The 22,266-nt window shown below is 43.8% G+C and overlaps 1 protein-coding gene across 3 annotated transcripts in view; it reads left to right on the top strand.

Moving 5' to 3' along the window:
* The window catches only part of LOC306763719 (transcription factor COE1-like), a gene marked incomplete at its 5' end in the record, with an annotated part of 52,713 nt that extends 30,831 nt beyond the window's left edge, over window positions 1-21,882 (top strand). The window contains 8 exons of one of the 3 annotated variants that reach the window (XM_079250603.1): window positions 1,898-2,028; window positions 3,730-3,856; window positions 10,853-10,941; window positions 14,208-14,273; window positions 14,895-15,057; window positions 16,158-16,337; window positions 18,850-19,047; window positions 20,633-21,882. In XM_079250603.1, the coding sequence (XP_079106729.1) occupies window positions 1,898-2,028; window positions 3,730-3,856; window positions 10,853-10,941; window positions 14,208-14,273; window positions 14,895-15,057; window positions 16,158-16,337; window positions 18,850-19,047; window positions 20,633-20,664 (986 nt within the window). In that variant the 3' untranslated portion in view covers window positions 20,665-21,882. Of the gene's footprint in view, window positions 1-1,897; window positions 2,029-3,729; window positions 3,857-10,852; window positions 10,942-14,207; window positions 14,274-14,894; window positions 15,058-16,157; window positions 16,338-18,849; window positions 19,048-20,629 lie in introns of all 3 variants that reach the window. The other 2 variants (XM_079250602.1, XM_079250601.1) reach the window with 2 other exon arrangements.
* Between the last annotated feature and the right edge of the window lie 384 nt (window positions 21,883-22,266).

Here is a 22,266-nt window from a genome sequence, read left to right as displayed (position 1 = left end):
AGGTTTTCAAACACACCCAGACGCGCACTAAAAAGCCTATACGCACGCATACACACCCCCGCACCATCAAACCCAAACCTTTAATACTTCATAATGACATGTGCACATGATTTAGGAGCCTGCACTGATTCCCAAGTCCCTAATCCAGTTATTTTCTCATTTCGATTTCCCAGACATTGAATAAGAGAAACATATTTTTTTTTCTTTGAGGAAAGTCAACCTCAGGGATGATAATGATAAAAAAAAAAAAAAAAAAAAAAAAAAAACTAAGAAGGGATTTACATGATGGCCCATAGTAGATTGCATTAAGATTGAATGTTATGGTTAAGTCTTGCTAATAACTGTTCTCCAGGGACAAAATGGACCACTTGCCCCTGCAACTGGTCTCACAGATGATTAGAAAAGTTCACAAAGATGAAGCATATTGGACTCATCAGAAAGGCTTGGGTTTTACACAGAAAGTGAAGTATACGCTGTACACTAAAAGATGTTCCCGTGTCAAAAAGATTTGTTTGGGAGTTTCCTTTTTTCCTGATTCTCTGTTGCCCTGGTGATGTGAGTTAATAAGAGGAACAGTTTTAGTTGAACAAAATAGATGGGGACAAGGAGATTTATAGGCATGATCAGAAAGGGTTGAAATGTGTCATAAAGAAAAGATAAAATGCCACAAAAGAAGACACAAAGTTTCTTTTAGTTTTTCCTTTTTCCTGCATTTTTGGTAAGATACACAACTTTGGGGCCTATTTCAAGCAGTAATAGATGAGCTGTGCGTAGAGTTGAACAGATGGCACCGAGGAACACCCCAAAGTATAATCCTATCACATGGATTCACGTACCACCATCTGGTTAATCCACACACACACACATATATATAAACACACACATGCACATTGAGCACACACAACATCAGCGGCTGTGAAGGGGAGGCATCTTAGGGCCATGATTACGGCCACAGATTGCTACTCGGTGAATGCTGATCTCTGCAGGCGTATCAGGGGGTTAAATATCATTCCAGCTTGTTGGGGAGGATCAACAGAACAGGGAGTCGGGCAAAGAGCAAAGGCAATGCTGCAGGGAGAGTCAGCCTAGTCTAAAGTGGATTATGCCGCTTTCCAGAATTACAGCATGTCTGAGAAGCTGCATATCTGTTAAGGAGAGGAGATTTAGCTTGTATAAACATGTATTTTCCCAATGCTGCTCTTTTCTTCAATCACGTCCAGTAATCTCCAAGTCCATAACATTAACTGATAAGGTCTAAAAGCACACTGAGGACCAGTTATTGAAATGCTGTGTATTGTTGTTAACTCCCTGTAAATTTTGCTTTGATGCAAAGAATATGCTTGAAGAAAAATTACTGACCGGATAAAAAAAAAACATTTTACAAATATTCCCAACAGGATGCTGAATGAGCGAGTGTGCACGTGGGCTCCATGGCCAGTAGCTGGAAATGGCCACCTCACAGATATGTGGAACAGACAGCTGAGCAAGAGCTAAGCGTTTGGTTAATGAAGGCAGCATATTCAGAGGGCAGAGCTACTGTTGGCTCTGCTCTGTTCCCCGGTCGTGTGCCCTTTGATCAGACACTGAGCACACCTGACATTTACACGCCTGCACGCTTTGCCACGTGTCATAAAACAAGCGCACCGCTGCTGCCCTCACACACAGGGCATGGGTGATGTTTAATAACGGGGTGCGTATAATCACTCTGATTAGTATTCCACGTCCGCCCCCCGACCCCTGGGAGAGAGGCGAGAGGTGATCTATGCGTGTCTGCGTGTGTGTAAGACTGAGATGGCAAGAAGAAGGGACAGTACATGGTGTCAATGGCAAAGACCTTCCTTGGCTGTCATTAGGCTACTTAGCACCTAATCTATTGTGTCTGATTTTTTTTTTCCAGCAACCCCCAGCATCAAAGCCATCAGCCCCAGTGAAGGCTGGACCACAGGGGGGGCAACGGTCATCATCATCGGGGACAACTTCTTTGACGGCCTTCAAGTCATTTTCGGAACCATGTTAGTGTGGAGTGAGGTCAGTCATCATGTAGTCATGCAGAAAAGCATATGAGGGCAGCGCAACCACTTTATCAAAAATATTTTGAAGATTTTAAAGGGATTTGATCCATTTATTTATTTATTTATTTATAAATGTTGTTAGCATGAATGCAGAGCAGTTTATACTATTTTTCTTGGTTTTATGTAAGAATCAGTTTTGGCTACTATATTTGTAAGTCCTCATAATATCTACTTTTGCTTTTCCTTAGTATTGCTTTGCAATGCCATGTTTTAATTCTCAAATTTCTGAAGGAAATTTAGAATTTTCTTTTTATATCACTACATTTAAAAGACAGCTGTAGTTAGAAGCTGCTTGCCTTTAAAGCTAAAACAATAAAATGTTGCCTTTGCATTAAAGTGCGTGTTGTGCTACCTTGTAGAAAAAGCTACAAGGACAGTTTTTCTTCACTTTTACCACTTTAAGTATATTTTTGAACGACTAATTTGGTGCTTTACGTTCCCCAAACATTACCAGTATGATTACCTTCCAAACTTTCACATTAGCTGATCATTGTCGCTAAAAACAGAAAAATAAAACTCTTTTCTGAACCTGTTTGAAGAGCAAGTGAATTGATGAATTTCTTATCATTTCACTTATATTTTGCAGACTAGGGCTGCAACAAAGACTTTGTTATAAATAGTCATTTGGGAAAGCAATGATTAATTGTAATTCTGTATATCAGAAATATTTTTCAACCTGAGCCCCAGCCTGCTATCTCATTTCACTCCGCTGTTGCTCTTTTTCTGTCACATCTCTGTTTACCTCCCCTCCTGTCTTTTATTAGGCTGCCTCTGTATCTGCTTTCTTGTGCACATCGAACAGTACGAATCCCTTTGTAAGGAGCATCTGCCACAACTAAAATGTAAATGCAGTGTATGTGTGAAATTGAAGGTCAGGGTGCCGCAGCTAAACAGCTTTCTCTTTAGTAAAGGAATAATTCTATTAAAAGCTCCTATATTATCTCGCTGAGAGGTGAGTGGGGCCAGACAATGGTGGAATGAAAGCCTAGCTAAGTGAGCAATGAAAGGGACAGTTAGAACAACACACACTCATACATTCTCATACACAAAGTGCCGGCAGCAGCTCTGATAGCTTTTGAACGCTGCTAGCTTTGAGTGCTAGTTCAGTTACATTGTGCAGGAAACAAGCACTCAGCAAGGTCTTGTCTGTGTTTTGTCATGTTACCATTTTTCCTTCAAAGACCCTTCAGCATATGCACACATACAATACAAGTGGGCTCATCAGCTTCTCTAAGTGGGTCTGTTTAAGACTCAGTGGTGCTTTTATGTGGCTAATGGCAGCTAGACAGTTTCAGCTGACAGACACAAAGAAAGGGACAGCCGAGGCAAGCATAGCATACATTTACTCATTGCATTCAATAGATGTATGCAGAGGAAAGTGTGTTTTATTCATAAACAGATAACTGCTTTTGAACCCCTTTTACAGAGTCCATGTCAGCACTGATAACCATCCTGGGCCTCACAGTGACATTGCCTTGGGCTATAAGGCCACCTGAGGGCTTTGGCACTAACAAATCATTTTCAGGCATATTATACAAAGAAAGAAAGTCAAAGCTGCGACAGAGAGGGTTGAGACAAGCCAAGAGAAGTCCCCTGGGTAGACGATAAGATATGAAGTTTCATTGCATTAATCTGCCTGCCCTCTGCTCCTCTGCAGTTGATCACCCCTCATGCCATCCGTGTGCAGACCCCGCCCAGACACATCCCTGGGGTGGTTGAAGTCACGCTGTCCTACAAATCCAAACAGTTCTGCAAAGGCACACCTGGACGTTTCATCTACACAGGTACAAACTAATAGTTAACCTTTACTAATCACATCAATTTGCGTTGCAATCTGAAGAGAAAACGAAGCCTTAATCTACCAATCTGTTGGCTTTTACCTCACATTCTTTCATTTTCGCAAATAAAACAACTTAGAAGTCTAGCATGGGGGGAAAACACACACTGGAATCAATAAAATTTTCTTACACTGGCTTATTCAGTCTCACTTTTTGTGCTGAAAGTGATGAGGTGAACATTTTATATGCTGTCATCACTCTGAAGCACTGCTTCTGGAGAAAAACGTGCATGCTAAACAATTTAGAATTCAATAACATGACTCAATAATTCAGTGAAAAAGCCTGCTGATCAGCAGGGGGAAAAAAAAGTATTTGCCCTCTTTTATGATGCAGGTGAAGGTCAAGGGGAGGTTTAACCTTTTGATTACTGGGATTATTGAGAATTAACCCCGTCCGAGGTGTGATTCGGAGCGGTATAGTTCTGCGCTGAGACTTTTCACGGCAAGTGCGGGGATGTGAATAGCTTGAGTGTTACATCAGAGTTATAGCCGTGCGGTGAAAGAGTGGTAGAGAGAGTGAATGTGAAGCAGTGATTAACCAATGCGAGGCCACAGTTCCTCTGGGAGATTGTGAATCACATAAATCTGTCTGTAATCTCAACCACTGATAGACTTAGGCAGTAAGCCGCGGCTGGAATTGCCAACATTTGACGAAATCACAATTGTGAGAGTGTGTGTGTGTGTGTGTGTGTGTGTGTGTGTGTGTGTCACATCGGCAGCATGCATTTTTCTGTCTAGTGTGTGTGTGTGTGTGTGTGTCCTTATTACAGTACATGTACAAAATCCATCCACGAGTCACAGTTTGTGGACTTATGGAAAAGACGGCAATAGCATGCTTCTGTTTGTTTGTACATATGTGTGAATGTAGTCCAAGCACGCACAAGCATGTTGACAACTAACAGCATTACCAAGACAGAGGGAAGATGGGTGGGCAGCCTTTGCCACACCAGAGCTGTCCAACAGCCCACACTCTGCCAAACTCATAGGACTGTGTGCATGTAGGGTGTGCAGGTGCGCACGCAGCCTTTTAATGTGCCAGACATGTGGGAACCGTATACATAAACATCCTATCGCTTCCCAACCCCCCACTCCTTCACCCTGTCACATTCACTTATATAAAACTCGCTTCTTAATAATTTCATCTTCCTTTTTTTTTTTTTTTTGTTGCTTTTTCTCTTTGTGCCTGGGAGGCACATAGAAAAAAAAAGTGTCAACAGGTAAGAGGTAGCAAGAGGTTATCTGCTGCTGCTGTGCACACACTTTGTGATGCCACTTGCCAAATGCTTGCATCTTCACAGCTACGCAGTCAGCTCTGGCGAGGCAGAGATCCCAGCTCTACCTTTCTCACACTCTCCCTAGCAGGGATTTGTACCTCTCACATTCACCTCCATACCAGAGAGGAGGAACCTGCTCACACTCATTATCTTGAATGAGGGGCGGAGGATGAAGGCAAAGAATGAACACAGCATTTGGACCAAAAAGGCAATTGATGTGAGTGACGAGAAAGAGTGGATGATGAGAAAGAGGAGAGAGGGATGGAGGATTACCATGGGCCATGTTGTCCTCCTGGGTCTGTTTGGCACCAGTTTGAGCCCAGTTGCCAGTGGGTACTAATCATAGAGGATTGGCAGCACTGTGTGGCAGCTGGCAGCTAGCACACATCAACACAACCCCACACTATCAGACATGCATATACTCATATATTACATGTGCATGCGCAATCACACACGCACATGCACACTCTGAATTACATTGGGGACAGCTGGCATTGCTAATCAACTTCTGCTGAGGAGAGGAAAGCGAGCAGCTCACAGACCTAATTAAGTCAACACATACCCAATACTGCTGCTACTGCTGCTTTGCAAACATACCCAACAGAGACATACACACACACTCATATACCTATCAGTAGGTTTATTCTCCACACCATAGGCTGCGTGATTATTGATATTCCAGACTCAGCCGTCACGTGGGCAAAAATTCTGCTGTGACTTCGGACAGAGGAGACAAGAAGGGGACTTGTGGTGCGGATGAGAAGCTATTACAGTAGTGTACCTTCTGCCGTCTCTGAGGACTCCTCTGCCATTAGACTTCAGAAAGCTCCAATTAGACTCATCAAAGGCAATTAAGCTATCCGCTGATAAGAATAAAAGTTTTTTTTTTCATCCCCTGCTCTTCCCCAGTCTTTTTATCCCCTTATCCCTCTTCTGTTCCACTTTCTGCCCTCTGCCTTACCCATCTCTGGGGCTGAGAGCTCTCCCTAATCTCCCTCTCCTCTCTATCCCTCTCTCATTGTCAGGTCATTGCCTGCCCTCCTCCCTTCAGTGCGAATGCATCTTCATGTTTGGTTGTGTATCACCTTTTTTACTGGATTGCGGTCATTGCAACATTCATCAGAGAAGCTCTCCCTTTCTGTTCTCCGTGCAACACAAAGTGATAATGCTCCACCAGCAGGGCGCATGTGTATGTTTCTCCATGCGGGCCGGTGTTCGTGTGTATGAGAGACACAGGGATACTGGCCGTAGATTGGGAGAGTTGATGAATCACCAATGTCGTTCAAAAGGCAATCCCCCCCCACCAGTCCCTCCTCAGTATGCACCCTTGTCTGCTTAGTGCTTCCACCACAGCTTCTGCTGATATTAAAAGGCTCTGCTGGCTCACATTAAGGCTGGCACCGACACGCATCCATGCACACACACGCACAAACATTAAGGGGTAGTTTTTCAGCAATGAGTGCAGATTAGGTGTGTAGGAAACATCAGTCAGTTGCAGCCAGCAGGAGCGGGGACAGCCAGGGAAAAGACAAAAGTCAAGAACAGAATTTAAACCAGCTGCTGCTGACATCTCTCTCCCTGTCTGTGCAGGTGCCTCTGTGCTCCAAATTAGTTTTAAGAGTGGAGGAAGGACTGTCGATTGTCTGTCATTTTATACAGTGCATACACTCGAGAGAAGCGCGGATGACACTGAAGTAATCATAAAGGTGGTACACAGTTTTGATACATGCAAGCCCTGATTGAGACATTCTACATTATGATGACATGCTGAGAAATATGGGATCAGCACTTTTAGATATATAATATATTGCTTATAAGTATGCAAGATCTGATGTATGTTTTACACATATATATAAAGTTAACACAAACTTGCATGTGTATACATTTATATAGACAGCGGAGATGCACTTACATTCATGCGTGAGCACATTTGCACATCACATATACACAAATGCGGCATGGAGTCATCTGGCAATAAAATGGGGTTCAGCCACGAGCTGGTCAATTACTTGTCTTGCTCCTATTTTGTGAATGCTGCCTTTTATTGAGCTTGGGTGGGTGCCTGGTGTTGATTAAAACGGCAGGTCTACAGCTGGAGACAAGGCCAGCTGAGGTAGCTGCATACATTCACATTTACTGTGCACAATCTTAAAAGCAAGGAAATTCACAGCTCTTTTTTTTTTTTTCTAAAATTGAGATTAATTTTCTGCACCATGTGGCATCTTTAGCATGTTCCCTTCTTATTACAGGAGCATCTGCTCCATGATGATGATGTAAATGAATTTCGAACGTAAATTATTTCATACCCATCTGAGTGAGCAGTGTGCACTAGAGGGGATGGTTTCTTGCATTTCTTGTGTCTTAATTCGAGCACAAACTTCCCAGCCAGATTTTTATTTTTCCAAATTTGCATTCAGCCCATGAGAATCTGTGCTGTCAGGTATTGTTAATTGTCAACATGCACTTTTTTGCAATAGATAACTAGAGCTTATCTTCTGGTCGCATCCTTAACTCCATTGATTTGTAGAGCCTCCATCTTTCCCCTTCTGCTCCCCCTTTCTCAGGCTCTGCCTCTTCCTTCGTTCAGGAGCAGAAAGCTCTACTCATCTGGGGTTTTTTTTCTGTATGAATTTCCAGCCATGCATTAGTCTCCCTGACATGTTCAAGCGATGCTTTATTTAGCTTGTCGGATTCTGCAAATAAACGCAATCTCAGGGTTTATGGAAAAATGGATAAAAATTAGATTGTAAGGTATTGATCTGGATTGTGAGTAGTTGGTGGGGGTGTTGTGAGAGTGTGAGTGTGTGTGGAGGTGGGCAGCTCTCATCTGTGTGAGGAGAGGGAAGGAGGGAGGAGGAGGAAGGGGGGGGGCAGAAATGAAGCCGTAATTCAGGGCTATTGAACCCCCTGCCACTGGCGGCATCGATCGCCAGGCAGCGCTTATGAGATCACACCTGAGCACTGGAGACTGCAGAGGGGAGGGAAGGATGGAGGTGGGGGGGGGGGGGGGGGGGGGGGGGGGTGACAAGGAAGAGGAGGGGAGAGGGTGAGAAAGAGGGAGAAACAGAAAGTTGTGATATGATCAGCTCCTTACTGGCTGTCTGAGGGCCTGTTAAGGTGTTAACATCAAGCCTCAGAGCCAATTACCTAACCCTGCAACTACACTCGTGCACACAGTGTTGTGACACAGGAGGAGAAGGAGACCGTGCAACTGGACACTGAGTGCATCTTCCTCTCCTCCTTCTCCACCTCCTCCACTCATCTCTCCTTCTACCTTTCTGTTTCCAGAACAACTCCACTATTCTGACCTTTCAATTATTCGTCAGCCCCTCCCACCACCCTGCCTCATCTTTGAACCCCATACATGATACATCCACCCCATTTCACTCCTCCCTCTATACCCAAGCTTCCTCTTCTCCTTCTCCTACCCCCTCACCCATTCATACACACTCCCCCTGCGGCTCTGTGGGTTATTATAGTGAAATATGAAGCGATGTGGACTCTAGGCTTCATGAAATTTCCATGAGCATTGATCTGATCTGATGTGGGTGATTGCTAGGTGAATCCCTCCAGTCCAGGGCTGTTGCTCATCTATTCATTTATTTATGGCAGTTATGTTTTACTGGCTTTGATTTGCTCTTCTGGAGAGCGACAGCTAAGGATTATAAATATACCTGTATAGGAGAGTGTGCTTTGAATCCTGCAGTGTTGTAGCCCACCACTCCTCTTTTGAGGGTTTTTATTTATTTCTTTATTTATCTATTCATTTTCATCCAGCACTTATTCCTGGTGTGAAATGTAAGATATTGAATGTGGATATAAGAGCATAAAAAGCCAAGATAATCCTCAAAGAGAAAGAGGCAGGTGGTTAGTGAAGTGCATTGTCCCCCACATACTTTTCTTCTGGTTTATGGTCCTTGAAAACGAGCAGAGACAATATCAGTTCCTCTCTCAATTACCAAAAATTGTCTCTTTATTTGTAATAGGGGTATCTCTGTGTGTCTTAGGGTTTTTATGCTATTGTTCACTCGAGGCTCATTTAGCACATTGAGCAGAACTGATAAAAAATTCATCATAAAAACAAAAGCCTTTGAGACAAGACAGAGGATGTTGCCGGAACAATCCCTTCCTCAGACTCCAGGCCTAATCCAGGGCAAATCCTTCTTTAGGCTTTAGAGATCAGAACACAGGGAAGTAATGTCAAATATTTGTCCTCAGCAATAATTCACACTTTATTTGTTGGATGTTATGGATGTCATTTGACTGTTTTTGTTTTATTTCACCCTTTTATTAGTTTTATCAGTTGGCCGCTGATGTGTACCGTTTTTTTTGGAAGCTGAACGGACCTCTGGCACCCCTGTTTGCTATTTTTCCCTCTTGTACCGTCTTTGCTCCCAGCTAGTCACCTTTCCTTTCATTCAACCTTATGGATTACTGGAAGCAGTCCGCTGGGAGAGCTGTCCAGTTTGTGTTGCCAAAACAGCATCACCTATCCTTGCTTCTGTGCTTCCTCTTTGGTTCGTGTGTGTGTGTGTGTGTGTGTGTGTGTGTGTGTGTGTGTGTGTGTGAGTGGGCAGCCCATGAGGAGCCATGGTGAAGTCACTAGAGGTCCAGAAGGACAGCTTGTACTCATAGCCTCTAGGGGCCTTTTTTCTGGGGGCCGCCTAGTCAGCCTGGCTGCTCAGATGTGAGGCGAGTGGGGCATCGGCCCTCAGGAAACGTCCAAGCTGCGACCCACAGGGGAAACAGACGGACAGCACAAACACACACAGGCAATTCTCACGCATAATGGTTCCTTTTCTTTTCTCTTTTATCACATTTCGAAGCCACACATGGCTGCGAACTCTGTGCAGAAGCAGCACCTTGAAGGCTGGAGTGCAGATAAGTAGTGAAGACTGTGCATTGCCCCCCCCCCCCCCCCCCCCCAGGGCAGCTGGGGTAGGAGGGTTAAAGTCAGAGGAGACAGAGAGAGGCAGAGACAGTACATTAGGAATGAGTTATGTGGAGAGAGCACTTATCCAACAATCCTCCTCTGAAGTATTTGTACTGTAAGCCTCAGATCTTCATTGTATTTATTCTAATGTTTAAATATTCATGGTAAATCTTCTCATATTCAATTACTGTAGCGCGACCACAGCATGCAGAGAGAGTGCTTCCTCCCTGCTGCCAGAATGATCTGACTCTTTGTATGTGTGTTTTTGCGTGTGCACATCACAGTATGCAAGTGCATCGTCCTACATGTGTGTTTAGCTCTTCCCCCGGAGCGATCAAGCCTTTGTTATATTGGAACCAAGCTCTGTAATTGCTTATATTAGTCGCTGATCAACGCAAGACCACAGGACACACACGCACACACACACAAACACATTCACTCCCCCTGATTCCTGACAGTCTTTTTATTAACCACCAAAGCAGGAGACAGAGAGAGATTCATTACATCACAGGCAAACAAAGACACACACACCAGGCTTAACAAAGAACACCCACATTTTCAGCTCCTTTGGTTCAATGTTAAAATATTCATGTAAAACTGAGCTTGTTGTGTTGCATCTCCTGCTGTATTCCTCAGTAGAACATTAGCTCGTTTTTTTTATTATTATTAATGAAGAAATAAATGTTTTGTTCTGTTTTTTTTTTCCTGTCTGCCTGTTCTATCCTTCCCTGTTAAGCACTGAACGAGCCAACCATAGACTACGGCTTCCAGAGATTACAGAAGGTCATCCCCAGACACCCCGGAGACCAAGAGAGATTACCCAAGGTACAGTGCCTCTGCTTTTGTCACGTATCTTTACTCCTGTTCGTTGCCAATGGAAACTGTTTGGTGGGAATTTATCCCGGTAACACTGGAAGAGACGGAGAAGTATTGAAAACTTCTTATGTTTCATAGCTTTTATAGATATGCATGAAAGGAGAGCAGCATTACTTCACACACAGAGGTATCTGTGTGCTGCAGAGACAGTGGACCATACGTGGCAGTATCCACGCACAGAAACATTTATAACTTCGTCCATGGTCATTTTCTGTCCAAACAAACTCTTTACTTGAGCAGCGAATGTACAGGCTATTCCATTCATCCTTCGGCTGAGTATAAGGTCATTAAGACTAGCAAAGTGGGAGAGAAAGGGGATAGATGGAGGGAGGAAAAGAGGAATAGAGGTAGGAAAGGAGGTTGAGGGGAGAGAGGAGGAGAGAGGCAGAAGCAGGTTAGGTGATCCATCATAGCTGTCCAGTCCTACCTCCTGCTGGGTCAGTGGATCGAAGTCAACCCCGGGTGGACTTTATTACTTCCAGCACACATCCACAAAGCAGCACACACTCGTAGAAACGCACGCACACACTTCTGCATGGTTGCACGTGCACACACATATACACTGGGTGGAGAGAAGTCACCATGAGATAGAGATAAAGAGCCCAGGTAGCTACAGAAGGAGGATAGAGAAATCACTTGTCCTCGCTGCTTGTCTGGTGGACGTGAGACTTGTCCCGGTGAGTTCTGGTCTTTAGCCTATCAACCTCCCATATCTCTCTAAATATCTTTAAGTCCATCCATCTCTTTTCCTCTTCTCCTCATTCCCCCTTGCTTGGTTGGTGTCTTTTTCTCCTCCTAAATGAACAGTGGTAGCTGGCAGGCCCGGTTGTTCATTTCAGCTCTATTGATTTGTGCCTTTATTGAGGTAATAACACTTTGTTGACCACACTTCTCCCAACTGTTGGCCTCAATCATTAGAGAGAGGGCACACACTGGCAACGCCTTGAGCTGCAAATGTCCATTCACAGCTACCTTGGCAAAAAAAAAAAAAACCTCTTTGTGGTTGTTCTTCAGTCGATTTTAAAACGAGGTGAAAGTGACTGGGATCTTAATGTATTCCACTCTAATGGCACCTTTTATAATCAGGGTCCTTAACAAGTCCAGACGCTCACACTGAGGCGGAATAAAATCAGGATATTTGCCAATGGCTGTTCAATCACTGAATGCTGTGGTAATGATCTGGTGTCCAGCTGAAGACAGCCCACCTATACGGTGCCAGAGCTAATAGACAGACATTCAGAGTGACCAGAGAGTGGTGCGCAGCTAGACTGCAGGGTGTTTAGTAAAGGTTGTGGTGTGGCTAGGGGTCTGGGTGCAGCTAATGAGTGACCGGCCTTCCAGACAAGGCCAGGCTCTGCTCTGGATCAGGTTCCCCTTCCTGTTGACGTCTCTGCGGGCCTGACTTTACTGGAAAAGACCCTGCGCCCAGGAAATGGTCTCCCCTTACAGCAGCAGAGCTAGGGAGGCTGGACAGCGCTAACCACATTTATCTGTTTATCAGAATGACTCTGGAGCGCTGCCTAATCGCGTTTAGCTACTGGACAGATCCCTACACTAACGAGAGACTGATAGGTACAGACAGGGCACAGGACCAGAAGAAGAAATGATTAATAGTGGGAGGAAGAAGAGGGAGACAAAAGAAAGTAGTTTGCAGACACAGGTGAGAGGAGAGATGAGCAGGCAGGAGGAGAAGGGGTTGAAGGGTTGGGGCGCAGGAGGCAAACACTAAGTGAAGGGGCTTTCACATATCCTCCCAGAACACCGTTACACTTCAGCCACAGATCTGTTTGTATCCTAATGCCTCACACTTTTCTCATTTCCCCCTTCTCCTCCTCCCTGTCATCCCCTCCTTTCCTCCATCCATCCATCCATCCATCTATCTATCTAGCGATCACTGGGAGGCACGCGGCGTCGAGGAAAAGCACAGAGAAGGAAGCGAGGAGCGGCACATACATACTAAAGAACCACTTACCTTCCTAGGGCCACTACATCTCTCAATCACCTCAAGCAGGCCTCCTCTCTGGTCTCCCCCTCCTCCCAATGCCTCCCTCTCTACCTCCCCCAGATAGTGCTAGTAATGGGAGGTTAACACAGAGGCAGCGCTCCCATTATTGAGTGAATTTAGCACCTCGGACAGCGCTCTACAATCTTTATTGCTTTGCTGACCCTCTCGTCATGTCTTGGGTGTGCTCGACAGCCTCCACATGTGCGGGGCCGTGTGTGCGGTTGTGCTCATGTACGTTGTGTGTGTGTGTGTGAGATATGAGGTCTGATTGAAAGGCGGTGTGTCACGGAACAGAGAGCACACATGCTCCAGGGCTTGTTCGCAGCGAGGGATACACTCAGGAGAGTATAACGCACAGCGTGTGTGTGCGCTGGTTTGAGGAGAAAGAGGGAGAGAAAGAAACGAGGAGAAGGTTGGAGGGGGGGTAGGGGGTGGTGAGGGAGGGGGGGCTGCAATTTTCTGGTTGTCGCGCCTCCAGCATATATCCTGGCCCCAGCACATTAACTTTTAAAAAGGGTTTCGTAGGGCTGTAGGTGTCTACATCACACACACGCACATATATAACGACTGCCTGGAGTCACACACTCATACACTCAGGGAGGGGAAAAAAAAAAAAAAAGAATAGAGACAGAGAAAGAGAGGAAAATGAGCGCGAAGAAGCGGTAACACTACGTTAGGATAAATGTTTGATGTGGGAAATTCCACTCGGCAGTTTTCACCTGAGCAATGATGTTCTACATTTATCACACAAAGTGGATGCAGGGCCATTCACTCGGATCATTACCGGGGTTAATACAGGCCAGAGACGGGTGTATTCCAACTGACGAGGCGAGTTGTATAGCCGTCAACCTGATGATATGTTGTGTTAAATGAGATGGATGTCTGATCATGTGCCGTGGATTCATGATCCATCAGTGGCATAAGGGAGGGAGAAGATTGGTTGACTGATAGAGAGATATAGGTTCATGTTTTATTCACAGATAACAGTATCTTCCTTCTGCTACTCCCAAACTGCCCAGCTAGTAACAAAGTGCTGGGATAGGCCCATTTCTCTTCCTCTGCCTTCCTCTGTCTGCTTCTTCCCTCTCTCACACTCTCTGTTCTGCATTCACAGCATAATGTAAGAAGTGAAACGTAATAAAAGTGACTGAACAGTTCGAGCCATCACAATCATGATCAATCCCTTTCCTCTCTCTGTGCTCGATTGTAGGAGGTGATTTTAAAGAGAGCGGCAGACCTGGTAGAGGCCTTGTACGGGATGCCTCACAATAACCAGGTGAACATACACACACACACACAAAAACACAAGTGTTTACACATACAAGCATCCACATCTCTTCGTAGATAAAATTGTGTTTGTGGCTCAGGCCACTGCCAGCATCAAAGGCGGTGTCTCCGCCGGGGCCCTGCGGCACCCTGCTGCGTTTTCCCAAGATCTGTGACTTCACGAGCATACGCAAGGGAATATGTCAGTGCTTTTATCCGTTCGTAGGAGAAAGGGAAAAAAAGAAGTACAATAAGAGCAAACTGTAGAGGCTTGAAGGAGGAACAGGGGAAAGGTGCAGAGGTAGATGGAGAAAAAGGAGGAGTGGGATTAAGGCTTGACTTTGAAGGTGGAGGACACTAAAAGCACAACACAGGGAGGGAAGAGGCAGGAAAAAGATGGGATGAGTCTCTTAATGAGCCTTCCCTCCATTTACTGGAACTAATCCCAATGCTCCCAGTGACCGCTGATAAAAACCCACTCAGCTCTCTTAGTTTTACATATGCAATATCTCAAGTGGAGATCTAGCATTCTTATGAGGCAATAAAGCCTTCATTGAGGGGAAAATCATATATACTGATACATCTTTTCCCTGCTGGTAACCGCAGCTCTTCTGTTCTTTTTCTCTGTCAGGAGATGATTCTGAAGCGAGCGGCGGATATCGCTGAGGCCCTCTACACGACAGTGCCAAGAGGGCACAACCAGCTAGCCAGTCTTGGCAGCAGCTCAGTCCACGCCGGTATGATGGCTGTAAACTCCTTCACCGGATCAGAGGTGGCGCAAACAGCCAATCAGGGTGAGCGAACGCAACAAAGTGCGAGGGAAGTCTATCATCATGGGAAAAGTGACAGTGATTTGTTTATATTTTTCCCTTTTCTTGATGATAGAAAAGATGAGGAGTGAGATTTTATTTTTCATGTGGGAAATACAGAGGAGGTGATTTAAGAGCGCGGGGCAAAGAAGTAAGTCTGGAAAAAAGGAGGAAGGGAGTAGGTGAGAGGGAAGAAGACTAAGGGAAAATTTGAAAGCAGGAAAGAGTGAAGAATGGAGAAAAAGCGAGCCATGGATGGAGTACGATGGAGAAATATGAGTGGGTCCTTGGGGTGCGTATATCAGACTGGGGTCGGCCCCTGTCTGACAAAGAGAGATGTGGGTGCAGTCAGTGGTGATTCATCACATGTATCAGGGGAACGAGGGGAGAGTGGATGGACCGGCCTCTGGTTGTGTCTCAATAATTCCGATGAGCTTCCTCTGCCCTTCATCTTCATCTAGAAACATCTGCAGATGTGAGGAAAACAGACGAGATCAGCTGCTTATCCGGTAACGCACAAGTTGTTTGCGGCTCACAGAAGACAAGAATGGGGAGAAGAAAGATGACGATAAAAGAGGCAGTCTTTGTTGCATCAGAGTTGGAATTTCTGATGTTCAATTCCAGCTGCTTTTCCTCCAGCGTCAGCATGTTGGACCTGAGGAGTACATTTGTCGTCTTCTTTCCCATATTGTCCGCCTTGTGTTCAGGAGGGATAACTCCTGTCAGAGCAACTAGATTCATTCTTTATGAATTATAATAGAGCTGCAGAGGTCTTTTAGGTTAATTGCCTTATCAATGTATCTAGATTTGGAGGGGAGCCAGTAGGGTTAAAAGGCCTCTTGTTTCAGTAGTTGGATCCGTCTAATATCATTCTCCCTCCTTCATTGCTTTCTCGCTTTGCCATATGTTATCTAAGATTTTTCTAAAAAATTCTTCTGGCTTATAATACTACATCCATTAGTCTTGTTGGGAATAGAGTACTTGGCAGTGCTGCATGTAGGCTTTTGCATTTTGTTTTATCTCCCATCTGCTTATACCTCCTAACACAAATCTCTCTTCTTCTCTTTTTCTCTCCCCGTCAATAGGTTTCAGTAGGAGTACAAGCAGCGTGTCCCCTCATGGTTATGTCCCCAGCTCCACCCCACAGCAGAGTAGCTACAGCTCTGTCTCCACTAGTATGAATGGCTACGCTAACTCTGGCATGGCGACCCTGGGCACTTCGCCCAACTTCCTCAATGGATCTGCAGGCAACTCGCCCTATGCTAGTGAGTAAATACACCACATCCTAGATCTAAAACCAAAAGGAGGTGATAATATCGCGACACAGAGTGCAAAATCAGGATGTTTTGTGCAGAGAAGAGGAACTTTTCGAGAGGGAATGACGAATAGAAGAGGGATCAAGGATTGACGCACATCTATTGCAGTTCAGCTGGCTCATCTGTTTCTTTAAGGACAGAGTCAAACACAAATCCCCACTTTATTGGCCAAGGGAGCAGATCACCTAGCACCCCCTTGGAAACACACACACCCCACCACCTCAGCACGCACGCATACAACCTCTACATTAAAGACCCTTGATTAAATCAATAAACTAATTGCTAGAGAAGCAATTCCATTTCAGCTCTTTGATTCCTGGGTGTTAACAAGTATTTTAACAGGCTCATCGGCCCCACACAGACACTTTCAATCAATGGCCCCTCTGCCTGCCTTTGTAGGTCCAATTTTCATTAATTGATTAGTTAGTCCCCTTCATAAATGGATTATGACTTTATTGCAAGGATTTGTCAGGAAGAGCTATAAAAGCTAAGTGTTGGATAATAACAACAATAAAGGCAGACGCAGATATCAGAGGGCAGGTGAAATATGACTCAGTTGATTGTAAAATCACTGAGGGGGAAAATGCTCTTAGTGTATTAGCAGACAAAAGACAAACCCGACAAAATGGATGGATGGAATGATGTCAGAGGAAGACAGGATTGTTGCTTGGGAGGAAAACCGTCTGGTCAACGTTGATTCTGTATGGTGCTCATGATTATAGTAACCACAGTAAATCCAGCTAACAGCTGCCTTGTAAAAAGCCTTCAATTTAATCTCAGGAATATTTTTTAATACAAGTCCACTAGAGCTTTTTTTTTTTCCAAAATCCTGTAGTGTTGTGTTAGATTTGAAATCCTCACAGAATTGAATCTGGACCTGCACTGATGATGTCCAGCTAAATGCTGAGAAATTTACTCTTAACACACTGAGGCTTGGATGAGGATCTATTTAAAAACAGGATAATTTCATGGAAAAATCAATCTCTGACAACATAATTATAATGATCAATGTTTAAGTCTGGTGAACTTTGACCTGGGAAGCTGAGCCATTGCTAAAAGCGAGCCTGTTTGTCATTACTGATCCAGGAGACATTCCTGCGAGGAATGTCTCCAATTCCAATCACCCCACTTGTGGTTATTGATGTATTAAGATTTTACACTAAATATTTTCAAAGAACAAATGGATTTTTCCGTCTCATTTTATGGCATATGGATAGTTGAAATTTTCTATATATTATTTTTAAACATAAGAGCTGGCTCTCAGCTGTCACAGGGCATTGGTTGGGGTAATTCCTGGATAGGTCAACAGACCACTGCAAGGCTATCACAGAGACAGACAACTATGCACATTCGCACTTACACCTACATGCAATTAATTATGAATCTCCAACATGTCTGTCTTTAGTTTGGAGGAAGAAAGGTCTTAAATCTTTGCACAGTCTGATAAAAGTACACACCACCATCATGTCACTTCAGCCAGAAAGTACAAAAACAACTCAAAATTCATTAGTTTTTGTACAATTCCTTGTAATATTGCAGATAAAAACTAAAATGCACATCGAGAATATATTTTAATTAGTTGATGAACTATGTGAAACACAATTTTTTTTTTTTACAAAAGTACCTAAACCTCTACATCAACATCCTCTTTTATTTCTTTTCATGCAGTGTTGGTCTACTTTTTCTATATAACATTAAATGTGCCTTTTTAAACAAATGGACTTTGAGAAACTGATGAAATTGTGCCTCTTCCATGGCTACATTTCATTGTGACAAACACAACAGGACAAAGCCCGGTATTAAAGGTATTAAACAAAGATATGTGGAAATAATGCCCACCTGTTAAAAGCATGTTTAAGTGAACTTGTGCTTTTAGGGCAGCAGAAATATAAAGAAATGTATTGTGTCATGCAGATATCATCAGACTTTTTGTTTTATTTTACCAAAAACATCAGTCTAGATTATCCTCTGAATTATCTTTGCACGATTATCGGAGGTAAAAGTTACGAGATATGAGAAAGTTGCCCTGAAAATAAATTACAGGTTCAGCATCTCCGACGTGATGTGTGTTTACCTACAGACTGCACCCCTGGAGCAGAAGATGAGTCATCAAAAGAGACTGATCTGAAGGATAAAATGCTTTGGGCGGTTTTTGGTGCAAGTTTCCAAAAAACATTTTTGTCTTAGCTATGGAATATCTAATTGCAAAGTTACTGTACATTAACCCCAGAGGCTTTAAGTTAAGTCTGAGCCAGCTGATCTGAGTCCAAAATGTTATCCCTCCTGTCATCATCCATTGACCAGTCCCTTTCTGTTCGTCCCGTCTGCCCGTCCTCTGTCCTCGGCCCTCTCTCTAACCCTCTTTCTTTATCATCTCTTTTCCCTGTCTTTCATCTCTTACATTCACCCTGCTACTCCCCCTCCCTTAAACCCCCCTTCTTGCCCTATTCTCTTCTCTCAGTCGTCCCGTCTAGTCCAACCATGGCGTCGTCGACCAGCTTGCCCTCCAACTGCAGCAGCTCCTCGGGTATCTTTTCATTCTCTCCAGCCAACATGGTGTCCGCCGCTGTCAAGCAGAAGAGCGCCTTTGCCCCTGTCGTCCGACCCCAGAACTCCCCTCCTCCCACGTGCACCAGCGCTAACGCTAACAGCCTGCAAGGTATGCAGCTAATCGTGTCGTCACTTATTATCTGTTTATGTCGTAAAAACACTCAGGTGCAAATTAAAAGTTCAGTTAATAAATAATTGTTTACACAGAGTTGTTTACCCTCAAGGTTCTGTCCTGCTCTTCTGCATCTCTTATAACTTGTTAATTTTACTCCCACTTCTTCCCCTAATGTTCCTTTTTCTTCCCGTCTTCACCCCTTGATTTTTCCTTCCTTTGCCCTTGAACCCTTCCACTATCCTTCCTCACTGTAGATCAGTCTTTTGTGGACTCTAGCAAGTACTCATCAGCCAGCTCTCTGCAGGGTCTGGCCTTCTCCTGAAGTACGTTATTCTCCTGTTTCATTTGCTCTGTGTGTTTTTCTTTGCACTCCACACTATCCCAGACTGCTCATTTGCACCATTCCGGCCCTACCCTTCCTTCTCTTTTCTGTTTTTATTTGTCACTCTTGACTTGTCAGAGAGACAGCATGAAACGCCATATGTCTTCTATTTCCTGTTTTCACTTCCTGCTTCCTGCCATTGCCCCAGTGAGTTTCTCTGTAGGGAGGGAGAGGAGGAGGGGGGGTTGTTAAGCTACCACGGGTCATTCTGTTCTCCCATTTCCATCGAATGCAGCACAGGGTCCGTCTGTCTCGGCAGGATGTCGTTTGGTGTTGAGATCCTGAAAGAGAGAGAGAGAGAGAGAGAGAGAGATGATGGATGGGAATCTTTATCAGAGCCCCAAGCTAAGCACTTCCTCACTTCCTCTGGCAGCGTTGATGAGCACTGACCACAGTGACCCACGGGCCAATACCCACTGAGCACCGATCACACAGACGCACACACACCCATAGAGCATTTCTGTTAATCCCAACAAGCCGGAGACACTTAGGAAATAACCAGAGAATTAGTGGATTGAAGAAGGAGGAGAATCAATAGGAAGCCAATATGTTGTATGAAAAATTTCTCCCCTTGATGGTTTCTGTGTCAAACCCAGGAAGTGGGAAAGGGGTGATGGGTGGGGGGTTGGGGGGGGGGGGTGGCTTGTTATGAGGTGAAGATGTAAAAGTTGGAAGCAGTAGCTTGACATAAGAGGGTAAAAATGTGAACAAAGCCGCCTGACTTAGAGTTTTCATTTCCATGTTTGACTGTTGAGCCTAATTTCATCACCTTTGTCATCCCACGTCACTGTTGTGTTTGAATTATGCTCCATGGTGTACATTTGGCTTACGCTCCGTAACTGCTAACAATTAACAGAGGCAGCTCTCGCATGAAGCTGCTCAGAAGGCCTGTGAGAAATTGAACAATGTCGTCGCTGTACGCCAAGTTAGCGGCGCAGCGGAGGAAAAAAAATGTTTTGATTCTGGGACTTCGGAATGAAGAGATAATGAGGGAGAGTCGTCTTTGTTCGCCAGATGCTGGAGCTCATTTCTCTTATGTGAGTGTTGTGATGACAGATGAAACCCAGCAATCACATGACTGACCTCTCTCTCTCTCTCTCTCTCTCTCTCTCTCTCTTTCTCTCTCTCCTCGCCTTTCCTTACCCCTCATTCTCCCATTTACTCACCCCTTCCTCCCCCTCTTTTCCCACAAAGCAGCGATCCCCGGGATGATCGTTCCACCCATGTAGAGGAATCGAGGATAGCTGGAGAACTGGGAATGTTGAGAGGAAAAAGACACAGTAGCAGAGTCTGACAAGCCTCTGTTATGCTCCGGAGCTGTACTGAAGGAAGTCAAGATAAGACGCAGGACTCTGTCAAACTCAGGCCTTTCCAGTGGGATTTCATCTGAAGGGATTATGGGAGAGGAGAAATCGGACAGTCTGAACCTTTGTGATGTTAGTTCCCTCTTGGTTGAATTAGTGTAGCTTCTCTGATGCCGCATTGGATGGAGTGTATAGACTGATCGTTTGCCCACAGTGTGACACTGAACTCATGAGAAGAGCATTTATTTATCTTTATGTTTATGCCTGCGAGGTTTGATTACTGGAGGCCCCCCCACACCATCTTGCAACCCGTGATTTGCACAAACAGCAGTAAAGTGTCGGTTTGAACGTGAAGTTTACATAACTTCTCTCCTTAACATCACCGGTTCGCTAAAGTAAAACCACATAACAGCACACTGGCCAGCCTTCTGAGGTCAACAACACAAAAATGTGAAGAAATACAAAAAGGAAGTAAATGACCCTCAATTTTCGCTGCTAATTAAACCACAGATCTAAAACCAATCCCATAAAAATCGCTCTGTCCTGTTTCAGCATCAGAAACCATTCATTTCTTTGCTTTTTTTTTTTTTTTTTACAAGATCGTTTGGTTTCTTTGTTTAAATTTTAATAAAACTGTGAGGATTGAGCTGTTTGCAATATTATTTTCTGCTTGTCATATGAAGAAAAAGACAAAAAAAAGCCAAATTTGACTTTTTTGTTTGAAATTTTAGTGAAGACTTGAAAAGCCAGAGGATGTGTGAGTCCAGCCAGCACTGTTACTGAAGGAGCCTAACAAATATCAAATTAAAGTAAAATGTGTGATAAATGTGATATATTTTTGTATATAAAAAAAAAAAAGTTGAATTTTTCATTTGACATTTCTTTGCTTTATTCGATAGCTATAGTTTGAAATGTAAACATTAAACGTCTTAAGGCAGCTTCTCAGTACAGACGATAGATTTACTGTGTGTTTTCAATATCTCATCTGCTAAATATGAGAAACATGGATTTGGATACAAAAAAGGGGATTCCTGTAAAATATCCTATAAATAATGTATTTATCCCTTGTATTTGTACATTGACTCTCACCCTCGTTTTGTTGTGTTGTGTACGTTTAATACAGTAAGTGAACATATCTCAGTGTTTTGTTTTTTGTTTGTTTCTTTTATTATGTATCATTGTCTCTCACTATTTAAATGTGACTTTTTAAATCTTTCGTTCCTTTCTATGTCCTTTGTTTTATTTGCATTGGAATGACATGCTTTTCTTTTGTTCATTCAAAACACACCATTGTCTATTTTTGTATTATTTGTAAGTTAATAAAAAAAATCATTTTTGGTTTTTTTTCCTCATGAAAATGTTTATTGTATGGCAAAAAAAAGTAGCATCTTATTCAGAGTATTTGGTTTGAGGTAGATTTTTTCAGATTATAAACACACATTAATATATACTGTAAATCTATAACTTTTTGTTTGATCCTTTTGAGGCTTTCAGAATGAAATTGTTCCTGAACTGATAATATGCATG

Source organism: Telmatherina bonti (assembly GCF_933228915.1).
Source record: "Telmatherina bonti genome assembly, chromosome: 12".
NCBI classification, from domain to species: domain Eukaryota; kingdom Metazoa; phylum Chordata; class Actinopteri; order Atheriniformes; family Telmatherinidae; genus Telmatherina; species Telmatherina bonti.
The sequence above is the reverse complement of the archived record's forward strand: the minus strand, read 5'-3'. Positions and strand labels throughout refer to the sequence as shown.